This window comes from Marmota monax, unplaced genomic scaffold (assembly GCF_021218885.2).
Source record: "Marmota monax isolate L192 unplaced genomic scaffold, Marmota_monax_Labrador192_F-V1.1 WCK01_AAM20220418_F8-fsc00019, whole genome shotgun sequence".
In the NCBI taxonomy this organism is placed as follows: Eukaryota; Metazoa; Chordata; class Mammalia; order Rodentia; family Sciuridae; genus Marmota; species Marmota monax.
Genome location: NW_026695242.1, coordinates 2475002 through 2498702, shown reverse-complemented (window position 1 = coordinate 2498702; position 23701 = coordinate 2475002). Strand labels below are relative to the sequence as shown.

The following is a 23701-nucleotide window of genomic DNA, read 5'->3' as shown; positions in this document are numbered from 1 at the left end:
GTGACCAAGTTAACAAGAGTAGTTTGGGATTCAGAAATTTAGACTTCAAAGACCTTCATATAACCCATCCCACATCATCATTATCTATGTGTAAGAAGAAATCAGAGCCCTCAATTAGACAACAACTCCGTATTGTTTGGTACTCATTAGTATTCAGATAGTCAAAAGACAACAAACCTATTATATGAAATAATTCATTACAGATGAACTCAAAATACAACCTACTGACTTATGTAAACATAAGCCAAGAGGGGTTTGTTCCTTAGAGGGAACCCTGAGTTTGATGTGCTAATAATTGCTTGCATTTAAATTAGGTCCATGAACAATAACTATTTTCTCTGTTCTCGTAAGATTTCACATGAGCCTTAACTTGGGTCATGTCTGGTTAATATTAAAATTAACTGGCCCAGGTTAGTATACTCATTCTCATGCTGGCTCGGGCCTACAATCTGTCACACTTGGTATGCTGTACTTACTACCATTCCTGCATTTGGTGGAAGGACATGGTTTCCTCCATGGTATGTCACAAATTTTCTCTACATTTCTTTAATAATCTAAAGAATTTACACAAATCCTTTTGGATTATTCATGATTGTCAATTATATAATTTACACAAGTATGTGGCGCCCACAGTTAGCCTTTAGACTTCAGTAGATTCCCATTATTAATGTACCCCCACTGGCATGCAAATATTGACCATGTTTACAAAATCAATATTAAATGAATAAAGTAGCAGATGCCATTTTGGTATGTCCCCTTCCTGTCCTACCCTCCGGTATATTTTATGAGAAAAGTCTAATAGTAGATTCTAGAAAAAATGATTTTCCCATTATCAAGTGATGTCAGATACCTGCAAGTTTAGTTTTGTATCTTGCAATGGTGGGGGAAAGGAAGCTCAAGATGTTTTATGACTTCATACAATTTTACTTTATACCTTACCCTAATGTTTCTATGTAAACAATAGATGTTGGAGCTATCTTGAATCCAATTTAAGTAATCAAGGTAGGAATTAAGGATTATTTTGTTGACTATAAGACTCTTGAGTCTGAACGACTGGTCTACTTTCTTTTATATTGAGGGAACCAGCAAAATAAGTTTCATGTTAAGAGTAGTCCAAGCATGGAGCACCTATAGATGGCCTACCATGTGCCAGCAGCTGAGGTCCTGGGGCCAGTGGAAGCGTGATTTCAAGGTTGGTAGTGTCTAGTCTAACTTATCTCAGTCAGTGTTTAGGAGATGACCACTGGCCATCCTGGAGGCACATCCCCTGACTGAAGTCTGACTCCCCTGCACTCTAAGATGGAACAAAGCAGAAGTCACCTCTTCCTCCTTACCTTGACTCTTGCAAGATCATGCGGATTGAGGACTGAACCCTGATAAAATTCCACCTGAGTAAAATGTCGTTTGAATAGAGCTTCAAGCTCCAGGTTAGGGGAAATGCTGCACAGGGAGAGAAAAGAAACAGCCATTGGTTATCATGGACCCAGGATCTCAGCCTCCATACCTCCCTTCTCTTAAGTGCCCATAGGGAGACCTGGAGAGAGGCTCTGACCTTTAAAGGAACCTCTTTTCTTATAAATAAAAAGATCACTCTTAAAAAAAGTAAAAGCCCAGCCCCAGGGCAAACCAAATCCAGTACCCAGGTAAAACAGCAAGGCTTTTGGCCTTTACAAAGGCTGTGACCTTTTGGTTTGGCATGAATCGGGCCTCTCTTTTATGAGTGGAGAACTGGTTGTGAAATCAATGTGACGGCTAATTTCATGTCAACCTGATTGGGCCACCACAGCAAGTTGCCCAGTGTGATCACGAAGGTGTTTCTCAATGTGGTTAGAATTCGAATAAGCGAACTCGGGAAAGTAGATTACCCTTCTTGGTAAGTGGGCATCACCCAGTCCACTGAGGGTCTGAGTACAACAAAAAGGGAGAGGGAGGAGGAACCTGTCCCTTTTGTTTCCTCCCTGGCAGCTTGCCTTGGGACGTCTCATCTCATCTTCTCCTGCCCTCAGACTATGATTGATAGCATTGGCTTCCCAGGTTCTCAGACCCTCAGACTCAAGTGGAATCACACCCCCATCTCGGTCTCCCATTTGCAGATGGCAAAGTGTGGGACTTCTCAGCCTCCACAATCAAGGGAGCTAATATATCTCATAAATCTCTCTCTATATAAACAGACACGTGTGTGTAGTTATAGGTAGATAGAGTTATAGGTAGATATAGAGAACTCTATCTCCATCTCTGTCTACTGAATCTCTGGAGAACCCTAACTAACAGAGTGAGAGATTAGCCACCGCTTCACTTAGCCAAGTCACCCTGCACTGGAGCCCTTCCTCTGCTTCTCTGCCTCATGGATTTCTAATACCCCAAAACCCAGATCAAATAAGTGTCACCTCTGAGCAGCCACAGACAGACTTGATTTACCCCCAGGACTATTCTTGATTCACATACCCTACATATCACACTTCTGAGTGCTGAGCCATAAAGGTACCTTTCCCATTGAAGGACAATGATTTAAAAAGTGTTTGGCCTATTTATTCATTTAATTCTGCAGAGCTGAACAATACCCACTCTCTAGTATTTAAATGTTAGGCAAATGTTGACTTAGCACAGTTGCTGGCACATAATAGGTTCTCACTAAATAGTGTCTCCTAGGCAGGCCCTACTCTCATTGGCCAAGACTGCTGCTTCCTTCTCCATTGACTATAGTGCTCTGCGAGGAGGCCTGCAGGGTCATCATGACTTAGTGAATTCTGCCTGATCACCAACTGTCCCCTTCCCCACCTCAGGCACTCAGGGAGGAGCACACAGTGGTTGGAGGGTCTGGGGACAGCAGCAGGCTCTTACTTGTGAAGAAAGACGATCTCCACGTTGACATCGTCCCGATCCTTGTGCAAAAAGTCCTTCAGGAAGTTGGAAACACTTTCCAGAGTGATGTGTCCACAGACCACAATGTGCCTGAACAGGAGAGGCTAGTTAGATCAGGCCAGGCCTGGGACGATGACCCCTCCCCCCAACGCCCTGGCAAGGCAGAGCAAGCGTAGCAGCTGTGGGGAAGGTTCACCTCCTCCCTCCACCTCGTAAAGCCCAGCACCCGTCCCCGAAGGGCTGTGTGGCAAAGCAGCAGTACTAGCAGGTGCTCAGAGACTTCGAGACAGAAAAGGCATATGGGCTTCTCACCTGATGCCGCACAAAATCCTATTAAAAGCCTAACCGTTTGGCCAAGTAGTTTTATGCATTTAACAATAAGTGACATTATGCTTGCGCTTAAATGCTGCATTATCAAGTCCCTTGCAGATTCATATCTCTCCCTTTCTGCCCACAAAGCGTCCTCCCGGGAGATTTACCGTATGAGTCTTGGTTTATGACATAGAGCTTATCAGGTAATGAGATAACAAATCTTGCTGAAACGATGATTTTGTGTGTAAGAAAGCGGACTTTTATCAGGGTGGCTAATGTGCGGCTTGACACGTTATAGGCTCGGCTGGCCATAAGCAGTAAAAAGGAAATTTTGCATTTTTCCACCATAACTTCTCCGACAATGGGGGCATGTAACACTTTACAGTAAGTGAGCATTACTCAGGGCTAAATGGGGATGGGATGCTTAAGGAATCGCTGATCACCCGCTGGCTGCCTGTCCCAGAGGACCACCTCCTTGGGGTGCTTGGGACTTCCAAGTGAGCCAAAGGAATTTGACCATAAGATAGGGGAAAGCCAGGAAGGAATGAGGCTGGAATGCTTGCCTTATCCTAGGGTGGTTTGGACTTCTGTTTCCAGAAATAGTGGCTCTTTCTGAAGAGATGACACCCTCTCCAGAGCTGTAGTGACAACAGTTCCTGCAATATCTCTTGGGCTCCTGGACCAATCTGACCTTGGCACCAGGCTTTCCCATGCCCACTTGTTTTTGTCATTTGATGCCCAAGCCAGAATAAGCACTTTGATGCTAGAGTTAGCTCTAAGACCAAAAGCCAGGGCCTGAATGTGCAGTTGCAAGGGGGTCCACTCATCCTGTCCCTGTGCCCCTCAAGCTGACAGTGACGGGGGCAGGATCTCTAGCTGTGCTTTCCGAAGAGGGCAGGTGGTAAACACATAGCGAGGCAATTTCCTGGGTAAGATTTAGAATGGTCAGGTCCTTTGTACTTCATAATTGCTCTGTGCACATTGCAATAAGGCAGCATGCTCATTGGCTGGAGGCAGCTCATAATGGGAGGCAGCGATGATGGCTTATGTGATGTTCCATTAGCTGCCATTACAAGAGCCTGCCCTTTTGTGGTAATTTGGTGCTTGACTAAGTATGTGAGAATAATGCAGTAAACTCATTGGTGAATGGATAATGATGCAGAACAAAGAGTAAATCAATAATATGCACGACGCAGTTAATAATATCACCATTATGGACTGTTATTGTTACGGTGGTGCACTTAGCGATCAGGTGAGCAGTGGCCATCAAGGGGGAGGGAAGAGTGTCATTGAGCTCCTTCAGAAGAAACAACTTAACAAGATCACTTTGCCCTCTAGCCGGTACCTGCTAGATTAGGGGAGATCCCTTGGCAACTCATCCAAATTCCATCCCTGACCCCCTCCTTACTATAAGGCTGTGAAATATAACATATATAAGAAGATATAACATAAAGACTTAGATTATATACATTTTTATTATGTCATATCTTACAGTGTTTCTTGACTATGACAAAACAGGCTACCCCTGAATGTGCATGTTCTGAATAAGATTTCCAATTGTGAATTCACTAGGTATGCTGAGAAAGTGACTGAGAAACAGGATTCCCCTCTTTACTCACCTCTGCACAAATGGTAATAGGTTTTCTTGGTGCCATGCTAACGCTTTCTGCCTGCAGATGTCCAAGATTAAGTACAAGGCCACCATAAATCTGACTATCGGTATCCATCCCCATAGCTGAGGCTGCCATTTCTATGAGAAAGCAAGCCAGACAGGAATCCCTGCCCTGCTACCAAGGATGCACGGCATCCAGGGTAAATTCCTTATTCCTGTTCAGTGTGTGAGGAAGATGAGAGGTTAACACCACCCCATCAGCCTCCTGCACCAGGCACTGTGAAGTTAAAAGTTTCATACAAGCATATGTCTGGTTATTATTCAAAGCCAGACTCAAATCAATGATAGGTCTGAGGAAATGCCCAGACATTTATCCTTCCTATCCTGTACACAAAGAAGTGAATGAACATCTGTCAGAAATGCTTCTTCCTCTTCAGAAATGATCCATGCCTAGGAGAGACGTGTGTGAAGTGGCAGAGGAGGAGATGAGCTGCCCCCTCACCTTCCAATCAAAGGCTCAGCTGGCTGATTTATTCAGTCTTAGAAAAAGTCAGGGTTCTCTTACTTGAAAATGTGCCGGGTACTTATAAAATATATTCCAATGCAATCAATATTATCCCTTAAGCCCTTAATTAGCTTTCACTTCTCTTAAGAAGTAGACAAATGCTGGCAAGAGAGAGGAGAAAAAAAGAGATTGACTTTTTTTTCATTTGGTGCTAGCTGTCCAATACCATTCTAGACAATTGAAAATATATATCTTTTAGCTACAGCATGATTTCTGGGGTAGAGAAGAGTCCTTATCAAAAAGGAAAAAAAAAATCTTCCTTCAACATAATTGGTATTTTTGCTCAGGGAAAAAAAAAGTGAGATTGATTGAAAGCAGATTGCCTTTTTTTTTTTTTTGCCCAGGGAGAGTTATTAGGTACATTATCATGGCAACCTTGAAGAACCCATATTGTTCCAATCTGTCCTGTATCTGATTTGAAGATTTATGGCCTCCCCCTTTCATGCCAATAATCATTTCCTCCATTTTGTTTTCCATACAGTGGAAGTTATCAAGGAGCTCGCATATTGAAAATGTTTGAATGCAGTTAGAATTGATGAATGGGAAGACACCGACTCGGTGACCCAGCATCCGCATTGGAGGATCTGCCCCCGCCAGCCTGTGTCTGCAGAAGCACCAGAGGCCCTGAAGGAGCACAAGGATGGATGGTGAACAGGGAAAATTTATTTTCCAGAAATATTTTCCGCATTTGAAAATTCTGGGGGCAGGAGCTTGGGGAAGGATAGTACTACAGGGAGAAGAGATGCAAAATTTATGGTATCCTTGATTATTCAAAATATGATTGAAAATATTGTAAGACTGAGAGCAGGTTGTGCCCTCCATAGAAGCAGTGATGATTACTCTTATGACATGATTTGAAGAAGGCCAAAAAGATCCCTAACCAAAACGATCTCTGTTGGGTTCTATGACACCAGCAAATTTACCAAATGAGATTAAGACTCTGATATCTGGCACTAAATAACTTGTTTTGGACAAGGGATCAGTTTTGCATTTTACAGCTCACAAGACAGAGTCTTTTGAGGAGCTGGAGCTAGCACATAATTCATGAGGTTAGCCCAAGAATTGATTTAAAGAGACGATGCAGGTAAGGGCCTAGCAAAGGGCTTGCACATTGTAGGCATTTTAAAATGGCAGGAGTCAAGTGACATCTTTTGCCTCAGTGTGTGGCAGAAATAAAGTGTTTTGTGCCCCTTACAGTCTCACCTAATCCTCAAAAAAATGTGTGTTCCTACTATCTGCAGCTTTTCAAAGGACCTCTCCATACCTGAGTCTCCTTAAGTCTTATGCCTGACACCCCACAGAAAGTAAAAGTGACTTTCCCAGGATGCAGTCCAGGTCTCTGACTCTAATTCTAAGAGGGAGGTGGTAAGGGAAGGCTGTGGCTATTTCAGCTCCTGCAGGACAGGGAGGACTGGGCCAATAAGAGGTTCTTCTGGATTCATGGTGAGTGCATGTCCCAGGGGCCCTCAATGGTTCAGAGGAGATGTTTGGTGAGATTGGGTGGGGGATACAGAGATGAACCTCACTTAAAACAATATCATTAGAGATTCTGGCTGCATGTGGTCAGTTAGGACAGAGAGTTCAAGACAGCAAAGTTTGAACTATACAGAAATCATAAATCCTACTGGTCAGGTCTACACCAAATTTTAAATTCATTAATACATTTTGGTGAACCAAGGGTCTACAAAGTAGTGTAAATATCTATTTGAGACAATTGTGCATCATGTCTAGTTTAGGATGTTCTCACCACTCCAGGAATCATATATGAGTCATTTACAATGGGGAATATTTAGACAAGTTAAGCTCTGAAGTTATCTAAAGTTGCTCCCATCTGTGGCTCTGGATGTAAACTTTTTCAGCCCTCTGGCAATCTTCAAGACTGATTTCTATGGGGCCTGAGCACTCGGTTTTTGAAGATGGCCAATAGACTTAAAATAATAACTGTGTTTGATCTGATGATTTTTTTTTTTTTTGGCTTTTAAAGGTTTGTTTAGTTCTGTGAGGAAATATTTCTTGGGAAAAGGTAGCATAAATTATTAATGATAGACTTAAAAGATCCATCTCAGATACACAAGGAAGAATCTTAAATGCCAAAATTGAGGCAGATGGCATTTTCTGGAAAGGAGTTAATGATCCGTTAAGAAGTACTTGGTTTGGGTTAGTCAGGAGTTGGAAACACTGGTGGGTCAGGGAATAGCCATGGTATCATGTGGTTGAATGTGATGTTGTAAGAAAAAGGATATTTGACTGGACATATCACCAGAAAATTACCACCTGCCTATTTCCTGGGCACATCTGCATTAAATATACAGTGCAGTGCATCTCCCATTATTAAGTATCAGGAATGCAGCCCCTTACATCCTCCTCAGCCATTCTGCTCCCTCCTTGGTGATGGGCCAGAAAGCTGGAATGCCCATGTTTCACTCAGTTCCACAGAGGTCTCCTAGGGTGCACATAGGACAGGAGGGGCAGCTACCAGAAGGGAATGTGCCTATGAATAAGGCACCCAGAGATCCAGTGAGGATGAGTTTAGTTCAATTTTAAATGGAAATTGACAGATTTTTAAAAAGCATCAGGTAGTGGTTTTTAGAGCCACTAGCTTTGAAAACGTGAACAATGACAGTGTGATACCGATCGGTCCCCTCTCACATTATCAGGTGTATCTTAATGTCAGAATGCCTTTGAAAAATATGCCTTGTTTGCTCGATGGGGAAACTTAGACCCAGCCATTTGGAGCAAGGTAGGTATCAAACCAAGATTGACCCCCTCTTTTGATGTCTTCTAAAGAGAGGAATCAGCCAGTGCTGTGGAAATGACCCTGGGACAGGAACCCGGAGAGTGCACAGCCAGGCTTTGTGACCATGAACCAAATTCCATAAAATGAAGAGTCGGAGGGGCTATAGCCAGCAGCCCTGGTGAATCCTCCCTCAGATCTCCAGTTCTCTGCCCCCGCCCTAGTTCACGCCATCGTTTTATCTTGTCTAGACATCCACCATCGCTTCCTAATTGATTTCCCTGTTTACTCTCCCCACATCCCCAGGCCCCCAAAAAGCTAAAGAGCAAGGACTGAAGCAAATCCGACAACCATCAGATTCTGCAAGGGTGGGAAGGTCTTAGATCTCTCCTGACAGAGCCTAGCTCTAAGAAGACAATGTAAAATGCACAGCTCTGGGCTGTTTATTTTTAAAGATACTATATCCATTTTTACTGGAACAAGTATAAAGAACTTAAAAAAACCATAGCTATCCTGTCACAATAAATCATACAGAGTAAATTGAAAATCCTATACAGCTTTCTCTGAATACATTGTGCTCACTTTGTCAAAGAGGTAGATGAAATGTGGCATATATTGATCTAGATGTCTCTGTAAAACTATAATATTTATATCAAATACATATGCTAGGCTCTCTTCTGTCTTTCTGCCGAGGCTTGTAATCAGGCTCTCACCATCCCACCTCTCCCCAGTGCCTCCCACCCGTGGTAGCCCCTGGCACGGGGGTGGGGAATGAATTTTAAGCAGTGCTTGGCAAAGGGAATGGACATTTTATCAAAAAAGAAGCTGGATGGTTAGAGACTCAACAACCCACGCCACATGGTGGTCAGCACAAAAGGCGCCTATTCTCCCTCTTAGATTGAACTTGAACTTCACAGTGTGTGCAACTTTCTGACTCTTATCTGAGCTGAGCTGCATTCTGTCTCACCTGGTAGTGTTTTCTTGGCCTTCTGTCATGTGATTTGGGTCATGCCCTTCACAGTCACTATTCTACAGCTTGGTTTTATTTGGTTTTGTTCTTAAGGATCAATATCCCCCTGTAGAAAAGGAAGAGGCTAACCCAACTCCTACCTTCCCACTTCCTCCTTTACTGACAGCCTGTCCCCAAGAGGCTGACTTCCATGTGGGGGAGGTTGCCACCAGCAGGCTGCATCAGTCTCATCCTGCCAAACCACCCCAGGTCCTTGTCAGGGCCCCTCAGATTTTCTGGATTTTCAAGTCCTCTTTGTTGTCCAATGGGCTGGTTGGCAGAGTTAGCTTTGCCTGGACACCCTAGGCAGAAACTGAGCAATTGGTAATTGCTAGAACCACTGGCTGATTCAACCATCTCCAATCGACTCCCCTGCTTCAAGTTTGTGAGGCAGCTGTACATGAAGTGAAAAAGAAAACAACTGAGAGTATCATGTCTGTAACCCTAACCCTCACTATAACCATGTCCTGTTAAAAGAAAGAAAGAGAAAAAAAAAAAAAAAGGAGTTTCAGTGATAAGATAATTTCCTACCCTTGGCCACATCTAGTACTTTGCTAATCACAAAGGAAGGAAATGCATTCTCCCTCCTAGTGAGGAAGAGAATAAAGTAATCATCTTATCCAGCTGTCAGCAGAGCTATTCTGGAGGAAGCAGGCTGTTTTTTTGTTTCCCAAGATGGGGGCAGAAGGCAGAGCAAATAGACCCCAACAGTGAAACAAAGGCACCTCTGTAAATAGAGCCCAAGGTCAGGGAGAAGACTACTGGTAGACCCAGCAGAGATCCCAAAAACACTTTGCACAAAGGTAACCCATTCTATTATATGCAGACAGTCAGGACCTAAGCCACACTAGAGGATCTGCGTGTGTACATCCACCATCCCAGATCACAATCAGATCCCAACAAATAGATCATGCACATAATTATAGTCAGTCCAATAGACATAATTCTCAGGTCATTAGTGAGGAAAGATCACACATCTTTTTAGCTTATGAACTACACAGAGCCTCTGTGCAAGTCTTAATAAGTTCTGGGAACCTCTACGTAGGGGATGTTGGTTGTTTTACTTGTCTGGCATACATCCTCCCCTCTGTCATTGGGCTCTCACTTTTAATTACAAATAGAGTTGGGATGTCTTATTGCGATTTCATGCATGCCTTCCATGCCCATGCAAGGCCAATCGGTACTTTTAAATCTTGCAAGGAGTGAAGCTGTGAGAGTCCAATCATCCTAATGGCAAAATCCTGTCATGACTACCCACAAGGTTTGGCTTCCTGGATCTCAGAGATGCGTCTCTGAATCTTTTCTGAACCTTCTGGGATCTTTCTCTTCAGTTTTGCTTCAGATTCTGTAAGGTACTCTACCCTTGAAAAAATAATTTTGTTTTGTGCTGAAATTGGCAAAAAATAAATTTCCATAGCCCACCATCAAAAAACCATAAGTGATAGATTTGTTTACCTCTGCTTTTGTTTCTCATTTAATTTACACAATGACCAGTAGGCAAGTATCATCACTACCATTTTGTTTTCTTCTCATTTCCTTTCTTTCTCCCAGGAAGAGGAACAATACAACCTTCATAAGTGAGCAATCCCATCAGTACTGAACTCTCACAAATTGCACTGGTTCTTTCTTGGGTCACTCGCCACACCCTCAACCCTCTGCATTTTATTAATGCCATTACTTTGGGTTTGGTCCTTGGACATTTTTTTAATGAGCCAGGTTACCCCTGACCTGACTCCTTCAATCCTATTGAAATTGTCTTGGTATTCTGCTATTTCAGAGAAACTGGGATAGTAAATGGCACTCTCCTTCTTTCAGATCAAAGCAGATTAGCCACTTGATGATGCTGTAACTGAACAAGCAAGGACTGGGAGATGAGAAGACAAGGCAGACAAAGGTCAGCCTTAACCTTAGGGAATGAAGGTGGAATAAAGGGGAATGAGTCCAAGCAAAGAAGGTTTTATCACTTCATCTGTGGAGAGGGTTTTAATTTGCAAAGGGAGCCCCCAACTTCTCTGCCCACACCCCTGAAAAGTCATTCATCATGGCTCTAGAACACTAGACAACACTAGCTGCATTGGTCTCTATACTATTTTAATAAACACTGCTGTTGGGGTTGACCCTCCCATAGTGATGCATCCTTCCCTTGTTCTCCAGCCATCTCCAAGGGATTGGCTCAGCTAGCAAAAACTGTCATTCACTCTGAGTAGACCCAACATACATACAGAGAGTCCCCAACTTAAGATGAGTCCACTTGCAATTTTTCAACTTGACAATAATGCAGAAGTGTACCCATATAAACACTCTGCAGTCCCCCTTCACTATAGCATTAAAAAAATTGCATGACATGTTGAATATTTCATTCTAAAAAAGGCTTCGTGTTGGATGATTTTGGCCAACTGCAGCCTTATGTAAGTGTTCTGAGTATATTTAAGGTGGGTTGGGCTGAGCTATGATGTTCAGTAGGTTAAGTGCATTAAATGTATTTTGACCTGTAATATTTTCATTTTATAATGGGTTTATCAGGATGAAACCTCATCAAAAGTTCAGGAACATCTGTACTCTCCCCTGTATGAGCAGAATTCCAGCACTTGTTACACACAAGAGCCACAGGCTTGGAGGCTTGCTGGGGCATGGCACGCCCTAGCAAGATAATTGTGGAGTATGGAAAGAAGCAATCGTCAGGGTAGCCCCAGCAGCTCTTCAACTCTCCCAAATCTCCCTTCACCCCTCCTCTCCTGGGTCCTTCATTAGAGCCATAGGTTTTCAGTGCACACAGGCACTCTGCTGTTAACTCTTCCCTAAACTGCTCCGGTGGGCACATTCAGCCATGTGAATTATCACATACTTTTAGGAGTATTCCCTATAATGGGCTTCCTGCTTTCATGATTATTTCACACCTTCGTGATTTTATTGAACAAAATTCCTGCCAAAAGAGCATTTCACTGTGATGGTGCTCCTACATAATTGAGCTTCTGTTTAGCTGTCACTGGTTCCTTGGGTGGTTCTGATTGGTCAAGGTCTCAGATAAGCTCCAAGAGAGAATGCATCACATTCTCTTGCTCATCCTTTCAACAACAGAGACAGGCACAGTACCTGGCACATGGTAGGAGTTCAAATGGCGGTTTTACTGAATCTGTTCTAGATGTTAGCTGGCAATATGCCTATGGGGTTGCTATCGGTCAACTAAGGCCGTAAAACCTCTCAGAGATGGGCATGCATTTATCTCTGAACTGCCTGCACATCTCCCTGTTGAAAGGTATTGGGGCAGGGGGTGATGGAGATTATTTTCACTAACAATCAGTACCCATATTCAGAACAGTCCTTACAGTTCTAGGGGTGAGAGTAGGGCACTGTCATGCAACACCAACCCCAGACTTGGAGACTCAACCCTGACAGCAACAGACAGATTTCCGTGACTCTCAGGCTGCATTGGTCTCTATACTATTTTAATAAAAAGAGACACTAGACTTGGCCAGTTAGAAAGTTTCCTGATTTATTTTCAGAATTCAATGACAGCAGCCATGGGATGGACCCCAAATCTATGAAGAACTGCTTTGAACAGCTCTGGAAAGACTTTTAACAGAATGAATGACATAGCAGAACTTAGTCTCAGATGGTTACATTTGTTCCTGAGAGGCTACATCTTCCTAGCAAGGAATCACTCAATCAAATATGAGGTTGAGCAGAAAGAATCTTCATGGATTATAATTAGAAAAGTCGAAATCAGAGTTCTTTTTTTTTTTAATGGAAGAAAGAATACTTGAGAGCAAAAGTCTAGGTTTGAATATGACTTATTTTTTTTTAAAGGTACACAGTTCATCTCCCACCTACACTTCTATTCTTGTTTTCAGAACAATAGCTGGAACATTTTGATAAGTATGTGGAAGGCAAGAGAGACAGCAGGAACACGGAGGGGGGCAGGACTTCATTCCATCAGTATTATCAGGAAATTGATTTAATATGCATCCAAGTCTCTTTTGATAGAGTTTCAAGTTTGAAAGGGGCTGAAGAATCTGAAGCAGATGCCAAGAAAGAAGTGCCACATCCACACCCACAAAGACCCCTCCCGCTAGAAAGGGATACCTGGCACGTCCCATTATGACTCAGTGTCCAATGACAAATGTCTCCTCTCTCTTGCCTCTCAGCGCCGGGTTTCAGGAGTAGGGTCATTTTCCGAAAGTATTAGGGCAATCACATTTTTTTTTCCTTCATTCCCCCAAAGTTTAATGCTAATCAAAGCAGAATGCTTAATCAGTCCAAGATGGCCTGTCAACTCGAATTATCTATTTGTCTTCCTATTTACTGTGTCTGTCTGTCTACAGTTCTTCATATCTCTGTGAAGATCAGTTATTGGGGCCTGTGTTTCCTTCTGACTAGAATCGCTACCAGATGATCCTTCCTGGTGATATGTTGATGATTTGCTAATTTATGGCTTTTAAAATCTAGGAATCCAAAGACATTGCCTGGGAGTCACGTGGGCCAGGAGCACTGAATGGCTTTACTTGACAAGGGATCAAAGATTGTGTAAAATGCAAAGCTTCGGTCACATTTCAACCAGAGCAATGTCTGTGATAGAGGAATTGTAAACGACATCTTATAGGAAACATCCCTCACAAGAGCAGTCCGCCCTTTGCAGCCCTCAGAGAAATGAGAGTGATGGTTGCCGGAGACACACGTAAACAGGAAAGGAAGGGAGCCCACGGTATCAGCCTGGGTCAGCGCCATATGAATCAGTGGAATCCTATTTCCAGGCGCTAGAGGCCATGTCTTCTCAGAAAGCAGAGATGGAAACAGGACTATAGGAATACTGTTGCCTCCAGGAAGCAGGAGAGGTTTAATCGAGATAATCTGTGAGGTCAAACTTCACAACCACTTAGGTGGCCAAATAGCTCAAGAGAGAAAAAGAGAGCTGTGGCATTTTTATAGGTTTACAGAAATCCATCCAACCCCTATGCCCAGCATGGACCAATACTCAATAAACATGTGGCATGGATCAATGTGAGGCATGAATCATGCTAACTCTAAGGCAGGGGTGATCATGCAGGGGTAGACTCAAGGAGTCTTTGTAGAGATAATCCATGTCCTGGCTCAGAGGAGCCTTGATGATTCCAAGTCCTTTAAAAATTTGATCTAGAACCACAGCACACAAAATATGAGTGTGGTGCAGAAAACTGAGTGGGAGTTCACCTTGAACCAGGCCAGCCGGGCAGGGGGAGAATGAACATGGTTTTCGAGAGGAAGAAAAGATCTGAGTGAGATGAACAGCTCGTTTCTTATAAAAGCAAAAACACAGTTCAATAAGGACCCCACAAGGAGACCAGCGAGGATCTGCAGGAAGCCCTCTCATGATAGGTTGGAGTGCACAGCTCAGAGAGATCAGAGCCTGAGAGGAAGTATAGTCACCTCTGCATCTGAAATCTTACATAAAATGGCACTGGATTTGAATATACCTACCCACAGCCTGAGCATCAGGGAGGGTTTTCCTGAATTAGGGTTTGCAGGTGAAAACTATTCCTCAAACCAGGATGGGGGTGTGGCAACCTCATCCTGGAGACCCTTCCCCACATTAATTACTCTCTTTCCTGCCCCCCTTTGTGTGCTCCTTGTCTTTATGACTCATTCCTCTCTGTGTGTCCTCTCAGAGTTTGAATACAAAGATCAGTAGAGCCATTCAAACCCATCCCATTCTCTGTGTCCCAACCACCTGGCCTAGAACTGGCCCAATTTGGGGGCACTGAAGCCCCATCCTGGTAAACGCAGGCCCCGAGGGCTCCCCAGCTGGACCATCTCCACCCAGCAGGTTATAGCACGTGGATTCCTCTCTGTGGCCAATTATTTTCCATGGCCCTTGGCCATGTGACCTCAGTCCACAACCTTGTCAGTACTCATAAACTAACCAGGAGTGGAATGAATCACAATCAGGGAGGAAACCTCTGGGGGAAACTGCAAAGGGCTGGGGGAGGAAAGAGAGTAAGCTGGGGACCCAAGGCCATGGGCACCTTGCTGCCCCTCACCCATCCCTGAGCAGCTTTGTCCTCTGGAAAGGAAAGAGGAGAAGGCAGTAGCCTTGGGAGGGATACTCTTCTTAATAAGACTTAGTGTCTCAGTCCAAGAGGCTTATTGTCCCCAGTACCCCAAATTTGGAGAAACCACTTGCTTTAGACACTCATCGAATGCTTTGAGGTTGTCAAAGTCCCCATTCTTAGGAGCACTAATGTATCATCATAAGATAAATTAGATGCCATTTGACACACATGTGCATGTGCAACCACATCTACAGCTAGACACAGAGGTCCTGTGGGAGGTGATGAAAATGTTGGAGGCCCTTGATCCCACACGGATGGCAAGGATGCTTTAGGGTTGTTGCGTGAAAAGTCACGCTTTGTCAAACACACTGATTAAGTTGGAAAGGAAGTACCAATGAAATCTTCTTACTCTCCAAAATCCTGAAAGTGGGTGTTATATAAACAAAGCCCCATGCTTCTCTGCCTGTATTTTTGGGGGGATTTTTTTTTATTTCTTACTTTAAATAATCTTGGAATTGCAAAGTTTTGCATCTCTGTAGTTTTGGATCACCAGTTACCTAGAGTTCTCTGACAAGTTAATGTATTGTTAGAGAGGTAATTTCTGAAGGAAATATGCACAGTTAAATACATCCCTTAACTACATATATGTTTGAATGACTCTGGGCATTCATTTGATTCAGTCCTGGCAAGCAGGGTACATGCAAGTGTGTCCATGGATAGAGCATATATACTTTTGCATTCGCAAAACCTCAGTGAGCCGCATGCTATTTTAAGAGCCTGAACTCTATCTTTCAACAAAGTTTAGCTGCTTTCCTTTTGCAAATGCATTCAATTTTATCTGGAAACTTTTTGACATTAGAAATAGAACAACTGTAGTTTCTCATTATGTTTGCTGCCAGAATCCATGCTTGGTTGCTCAACTAAAGACCTTACATTGCTAATTACTACCACATGCCCATATCCCAAGCGAAAGAAAACTTATTGATTCTGACAGCCCATTCTCTCAACACTGAATTCCAAATGAAAACTCAAATTTTGGCCAAACATAACATTTCATCAATCTTGTTCTACTGACTGGAAAAACAACATCAAACAAAGGGTGCTAATGGCCCTTTATTACCGTTCCTTTCCCAAGCTTATACTTTCTGATGAAAGATCTAAGTGACCAAAGGGCTTCTTTAAACTACTTAGTAATTAGCTTTTGAACCAGGAAACACTGCGCAAAGTAAAGTGAACAGCCCCGGTGTCAATGACAAGGTGGACTCTCAGTCCACAGGGCTGGGAGACACTGGAGACCCAAAGAGGACATTAAAAGCAAAGTGCATTTTCATAATAGGAGAAAGGGGGGGGGGGAGAGAGAGAGAGAGAGAGAGAGAGAGAGAGAGAGAAACCAAGCTAAAAGGGGTGATAAAAGATTACAGAGCCAAACTGCAGGAAGTCTGTGACCTAAGGTCATCAGCAGGTGGTGGTCTGGGGGGAAACGTCAAGGCAAAAAAGCTGACCAGATCAGACCACAGGCTGTTGAGCAAGCACAGGTCTCAGGGCCTCTTCTGGGCCACCCAGCAACAAAAGCTGCCACCAGCCCACCCGCCTTGGACCAGGTACACTGTTTTTTGGGAAAAAAAATAAATAAAACTTCCACCTGGAGTCAGAGTCAAGAAATATTTTCTACACCTAAGCTTCAGAGCAATTGATTTTATTGGCGTCTTCAGGGGCAGTGATAAGGAAATGCTGGCAGAGACAGTGGGAGGGGGAGGCCACAAAAAGGGCCCCAGGTCCTCACAGTGCCTTCTGCTTTATTGCCACGGGGTCCACGTCTTAAAGGCAAACAGAATCGAGAGGCTGCTTTCCTCTTGGCATGGGATAAATGGCCAAGGGGAATCTCTGGACTTATTTGGCCTTTTGGATCCAACTGATGGCCCAGAAATCAGAACAGCTTGGTTCTAACCTCATCCAGGGCTGTTAAGATAATAGGGGGAGGAGGGACCCATTAGAAGGAAGATGGCGGGATGTCTGCCTCCACGGAGAAGTCGCCAACTGGCCTCCTTTAGCCCACTGTCCTTTGTGCCTTTGAAAGGAAACTGGTGTCCTGTGGGTACTTCAAGAAAATGAGCCCCTTTTTTGTCCACCTCCTCATTTTCTGAACGGAGTACTGGACACCTGAGCTCAGGATGTGTTGGAATCACCGACCAGAGAGAGGGGTCTGCTCCATCCTGCATGGCTGACTGTCAAGATGGGAGGACGCAACCATGGAGGGGAAAAATCGATGCTTCTGGCCGGACTTTATTTTTCTTAAAAGATCAAAATAAGCTAATAATTGAAAAATAGAGAAGAAAAACAAAAATACACACACAAAACAGTTCCATGCTAAGAACCTCCCTGAATGGAAATGGCCATGAGCCCTGATAATTTTTGGTATCTTGATCTAGATGCTGGAGCAGCGACTGGTGTGTACTGAGGCCCAAATTCCTCAAGCAGCGCATTAAAGATATTCAAATTTTACTCCATGTAGGTCACATATATAAATTATAAACAAAGCTAAGTGCCACCCAAAAATCTTTTAAAAAAAAATAAAGGAAGAATGGCTGCTGCGAGTTGAATCTCCCCTCAACAGTCTTCTCTAAGAAGATGCTCTGGTAGAAAACCAAGAAAATGAAGTCCTGTCACTAATGTAGAGTAAAACTTCTGGTGGATATTGGACCTGTACATTGACATGAATATTGGTAAGTGACCCAAGCACAAACTGCAATAGTTCCTAAGAGTCATCAGGAGTATCCAGTAGTGCCCTGACACCATAAATATAATGTCATACCCACAAAGAGTCTCAACTGAGTAGTAAGATCTTTGAGGATGAGATGGGGTCTTCCTGCCTGCAGAGGAGAACTGGTTTCCTGGTGGCCATAGGGCCTTTGCAGTAGGCAAGATAACCTGTATCTTGCATCCCTGCTAGAGTTTCATCCCACATTATCGCTGCATTAACAAAAAAAAAATAATAAGATGGCATTGCCAAAGGGGCAGGAACCAGAATTAAATTACATAGCCAGTTCTTGTGACAAATACATGAGCTTGGACTCAGAACAGAAAATAAGACCCTGGTATATATGGTCCCCTTTCATGATAAATCCACTATGCCTCTTGGCATCTCAGACCAGAAATAAGGCCTTGGGAGTCTGCAGGAGCAAGAAGACACCTGCCTCGGGTAACCTGTGACGTCACACCCCTGCACCTTGCGGGCTTTCCCTCACAGAAGCACCAGGTTGGTTGGGGAGGGGCAGGATTCAAGGTCACCGCCCCAGGGACTCTGGAAAGTCACTCAACCACATCTTCTCTGATGTCACTGACTTACTTTCTGCCTCCATGTTTGTTAAAAGTCCCGCCGAATTTATTCCGATTCAGGATGAGAGCAGCAATTTCGGGCACGTAGCGGGCAAACATTGCCTACATGCATGAAACAAAGAACAAGAGCCAAAACAAAAAATGGCATGCAGAGAGGATTCTACCGCCGCGGAGCAGCAAAACCTCTTGGCGTACTTACTTTCTTCCACTAACCGCGCTATAGGAGCCCCCGTATTTCTTGCGGTTTCCTATTAATTCTATGATTTCAGGGACGTAGCTGGCAAACATGGCCTGAGGAGAAGAGGGGAGACAGAAGAGAGACTAAAAAGACAGGCCCGAGAAAGGGGGTGACCTCTTCAGAAAGGGGGGTACTGAGATCTGAAAACACAAAAGGGTTTGGCCTGAGAAAGTCTACTCACATGTTGTTGGGTCATAACAAAAAATAAAAGGACAAAAAAGGACAAGATCCTGAAAACACACAGGACTCAACAAACACAAGCCAACCTGCACAACTGGGGCAAGGGGGAGGGAGCAAAAAAGACATCCCAGTCAAGAAAAATACAAAGGAGACAGGAACAGACAAGCTGACAGCTAGCTCCTCTTCCTGAAAAAAAAAAGTAGGTAAACGGGGGTTTGAAGCTGGAACTGAACTCACTCCCACGCACATGCGCACACGCACAGACGCGTAGGCATTCTTGCAAGACCCTTCCTTTTTTTAATTAAAATTCAAAGGAGAATCAGTGCCCTGAAGAGTGATTAAAGACAAGAAACACCAAAAGGTTTAAAAAGAATAAATTCTGTCATTCAAAACAAAGTCACTAAAAAAGGCAAAAAAAAAAAAAAGGTAAATTTAGGGAATCACATGAGAGGAAAGGATAGCAAGGAGAAACACAAATCTGCCATGTTTTGTCCAACAAACATAACCCTGTGGCTGGATAAAGGGTGTCCTTATCTATGGGACCTTGGAGAGACTGCAGAAATGCCATGCTGATGTACAGACACACACACACACATTGGCATACATTTTTTAAAATGTGTATGCTCTATGCATACAGAGATGTGTGTATGCATCACTTATATACATGTGTGTGCAGTGTACATACATGAAAGCTGCATGTGAAATAAGATTTGAATCACTCACCTCATATCTAGCAAAAGTTAAAACTTAAATCATTAAATTAAATCCACTTTGGAAGACAAATTGCAGCAATCATTAGTGTGTATCAGAGTGCTAGGAGGTGCTTTACTTCAGAACGGGAGATCATACAGTAAGACTTCCTGATTTATGAATGGGAGGAAAACCATACCAGGTGTTGCTGCAAGACAAAGCAGGTTATTGACAAAACTGTGCTCTAATTACTGATAATGTGCCCATGACAAGACCAAGCACTCTCCCTTCTCTGATGTGAGTTCCCTTCTTTTTAGGGTAGGCACCAGCCACAGTGTTTGTTGGAAGTTCAGGAAGGAACATAAAGGGGGAATTGGAGCTCCTGAAACCGCAAACTCTCTACAGAGTATCCACAGCATCTATCAGGGTCGGGTGACAGCAACTGTCCTTGCAGACTATCAGCTGTTGAATTCTATTCCTAAAGACAGGTGCACTCACTTATTAACAGCATCCCTTTCTTAAGACAATTAGATTTAGGTTTGCTCCTGGCTAAATGGCTATCCCTGGCAAGGCAATGTGCCTGGGTCTGTGGACCAAGCAAAACATACCAAAAAAATTTACAGAGAAGTCATCTTGGTGTTTGGATTAAATCTATAACTAAGGCAGTCACTTGGTTCTAACTCAGAAATACAGTATAAAAATACAAAGCCTTAAGGAAGTAGATAATAGAAAATATTAATGACCATAAAAATCAACATCATAATAAAGAGTTTTTACCAGTCCCCCGAGGATGAAGAAGACCATGAAGAGGCGCCCAAGCGTGGTTTTTGCATAAACATCCCCATAACCAACAGTGGACATTGTGACCATGAGTAAGTAGACACATTCCCAGTATGTAAGAGCCTGGTTGTTTTGGAAATTTTCCCATGGGTCCCCTGAATTCTCCACCTGAAGTAAAGGGAAAAGGGAGAAAAAATAAAAACATCACACACACACACACACACACACACACACACAGTATATACAATGAACCAGGAAGCCCAAAGCTCTGGCAGGCTGCTGGCTGAAGCTCACTGCCCTCAACAAAGATGTTTGCTTCCCTGGGCTGAACTGTGTGTGTGAGGACTCAGAACCCTGAGCAGATAGCAGAGAGAAACAGAAACAGAAATAGGCAAAAACATCCTCAGTCCATTTTTCTTCTCATTGTTAAAGGTTTGAAGCCAACTGAAATGGGGCATTGCCTCTGGCCCTGTCATACAGTGCTCTTTTCAAGGGAAGAGCCAGAGAGCCTTTTCCTGACCTTTCCTTGCTAAGCCTCCAAGGACCTGGCTCTTGCTTCCCTGCAGACATAGTAGACCCTCCACAGAGGATGCCTCATTTCATTGCTATGGCCAAGGATATGCCCTGTGGATCCCACTCCTTCAGATCTTCTGCTGGGACCCCAAATAGCATCTCTGGAGTCTGATCCTGCCTCCTTTGTAAAATGTCAACAGTGGTTCTGCCCTTAAGGCTGCAGGAACTTCCTGAGGAGCACCAAGACTGAACTCATGGCAACAATTTGCATTTGCACAACTCTTTTGACCAAGGGCCTGCAAACTCTTTCTGTCAAGGGCCAGAGAGTAAGTACTTTCAGCTTTGTGGACCATAGGGTTTCTGATCTCCTCACAAATCACAGCAGTTGTGGGGGGAGACCAGCAGAGGGCGATACTTCACTGAACAGGTGAAGCAGGATTGCTTTAGACTTGACAAGGCACTCTCCAGTCCTCCTATCATATCTGATGGGCCAACAAGGCTGTGAGGTGGCCTAGAGAGGTACTTTAGGTACTCCCAGGAGGGAGCGAGCAAGGATGAGGCCATTTCTACTCAGATACCAACTCTGCATTACTAAGAACCAGGCATTGAGATAAGCAGCACTCCCCTCCCCCAGCAGCACTCTCCTCCCCCAGCAAGACCTCCAGTTCCACCTCTGCAAAATGTTCCCAAGACCTAGCTTCCTCCATACATCAAAAATTCTCCTCTACATGCCATTTTCATGATGTTGTCCTGGTAAACCAGAAAGCATTGCATGTAACACGTAATAGTAACAAGGAGTCACTGACTTCTTAAAGACAACTCCTTCTTCCACATCTGTGATTTTGGCACTTGGTTACAACAAGAATTAGAGTAATGAAGGGTGAGACTGGCCAAGGATCCCATCACCACAGACGGCTGGTGAGCCTCCTGAGATCTGGTGACTGCCAGCTGCCCCCACTTCCATCCCAGCTCCCTTTGCCTGGTAATTACAGGTCCCAAGTGGTGGATAACCAGATTCATCCTCAGATTCTTTGGGCAAATGAGCAAATGAGGCTCCTGGAAGGCAGGTGGCTTCTAGTCAACGTTTCACAGTTTGATAAGGCTCCTTCATGTTTGTCTGAAATGTGCTTCCAACAATAGCCATGCTCTCTAAAAAAGGGGGTGGTGGTGGCTTGTCTTGGGAAGGTGAGAAGAGCTTGACTTAATAATAGGAGGTTTTCAAAGAGCCATTAATATAAAAGAATTAACATTTTTGAGGTACAAAATAACTTGACAAGTAATCAAGCAAAAGAATCAAAAGGCAGCCTTTTGTAAGGGGAAAGTGGAGAGAAATTGAGGGATATGAATTTGTTGTTTATAAAGAGATGTGGGTCAAACTTCCAACCTCGTCCCCAGACCTTTTCTGGGCGTTTGTTGTGGAAGCACTGCCATCTTGTGGCCTTCTGGGGTTATTGCAGAGAGAATGAAAATCTAGGAAAGTCCCCGCTGCAGTATTGGTGGGCTGAAAATGCAGGTTAATAGTGTGAACATCACTCACCATTTGGAACTAGTTTAGGGTAAACAGGTTGGAAACCCAGTCAATTGTGCGGTTGCTTCCTCCTTTTCTGTCTATAACTGAGCTGAAGTTTCCCTTCAGCGAAAGAAAATTCCAGGTAATAAAATGACTCTATGAGGGGCTTATTCCGGGCCAGCCAGAGCTGAAGGGCCTTCAAGGACACTTACCAAATGGATGAAGCCGGCTGCAGTCAACCACGTGCTGATAAATATGGAGAGCAGATTCACCAGCTTGATGGAATTACTGTGCAAGAGACAACAAGCAAAGAGCCCAGGTTAGAGGGAAGACCCAGCTGGAGGCGCCTGCCAGCAAGACAGCGCCCCCTATGTGCGGAGCAGGCTGTCTCTACTGGAATACTGGAAGGGAATTCATTCCTGGCAGGTGGCACACACAGGGGTAGCGTGAGGGTCACAACAGGGCCTGTAGGGAAGATAACACCTGGACTACTCAGAAGGGTCCCTGAATGAACCCCCTTGAATTTCGCTTTTTAAAAATTAACTTTTGTTTTGAAAACTCTTCAAAAACTCAGGGAAATGCCACGTGTGTAATAAATACCCATATGCCTTTCACCTAAACTGATCTAATATTAACATTTGGCACATCTGTTTTATCTCCACATGTTCTTTTTCTCTTGTTTTCTCTTTTCCTTTTCTTCTTTCATTATATATATATATATATATATATATATATATATGACTAAACCATTTACACACAAGTTGTAGACATCAAAACACAACATGACCTTTAAATGTCTGAGCACTCACCCCATAAGAACCAAGACATTATGCAATGTAATCACAATACCATTGTCACACTTCAAAGAATTAACATCAATTTGGTGACATAATCTCACATGCTGTCCCTATTTAAATGTCTCCACAGTGGTCCTGGAATTGTTTATTGATGTTCTCATCTCCCCCACCCTAATCCAGGAACTCATTGAGGCTCATACTCTGCAGATGCCTATTGTATGGCTTTAATCCAGGGGTCAGGAAACTTTTCTGTATAGGGACAGATAGTTAATATTTTAGGCATTGCAGGCCTCAGAATCTAGGTTGAAACTACTCAATTCTGCAGCTGTAATTCAAAAGTAGCTGTAGACAATATGTAACATAATGGGTGTGTCTGTGTTCCAATAAAACCTTAATTACAAGAACAGGTATTAGGCTGGACGAACCCATGAGTGATACTTTGCCAATCCCTTCTTTAGACTCTTTTAATCTACAAGTAGCACTCCCCTGTCCTTTGAAAATTGCTTTTTTAGTGACATTTAATTTTGTGTAAACCAG

At 43.6% G+C, this 23701-nt stretch overlaps 1 protein-coding gene across 17 annotated transcripts in view; it reads right to left on the bottom strand.

The window, feature by feature from the left end:
- Kcnma1 (potassium calcium-activated channel subfamily M alpha 1) overlaps positions 1–23701 on the bottom strand; it is a 715498-nt gene that overhangs the window by 206361 nt on the left and 485436 nt on the right. For all 17 annotated transcript variants that reach the window (XM_058577957.1, XM_058577958.1, XM_058577961.1 and 14 more), the window contains exons 7-11: positions 22580–22655; positions 20342–20512; positions 18656–18747; positions 2842–2952; positions 1335–1440 (exon numbers count right to left, since the gene is read on the bottom strand). In XM_058577957.1, coding sequence (XP_058433940.1) covers positions 1335–1440; positions 2842–2952; positions 18656–18747; positions 20342–20512; positions 22580–22655 — 556 coding nt within the window. The remainder of the gene's footprint in view (positions 1–1334; positions 1441–2841; positions 2953–18655; positions 18748–20341; positions 20513–22579; positions 22656–23701) is intronic.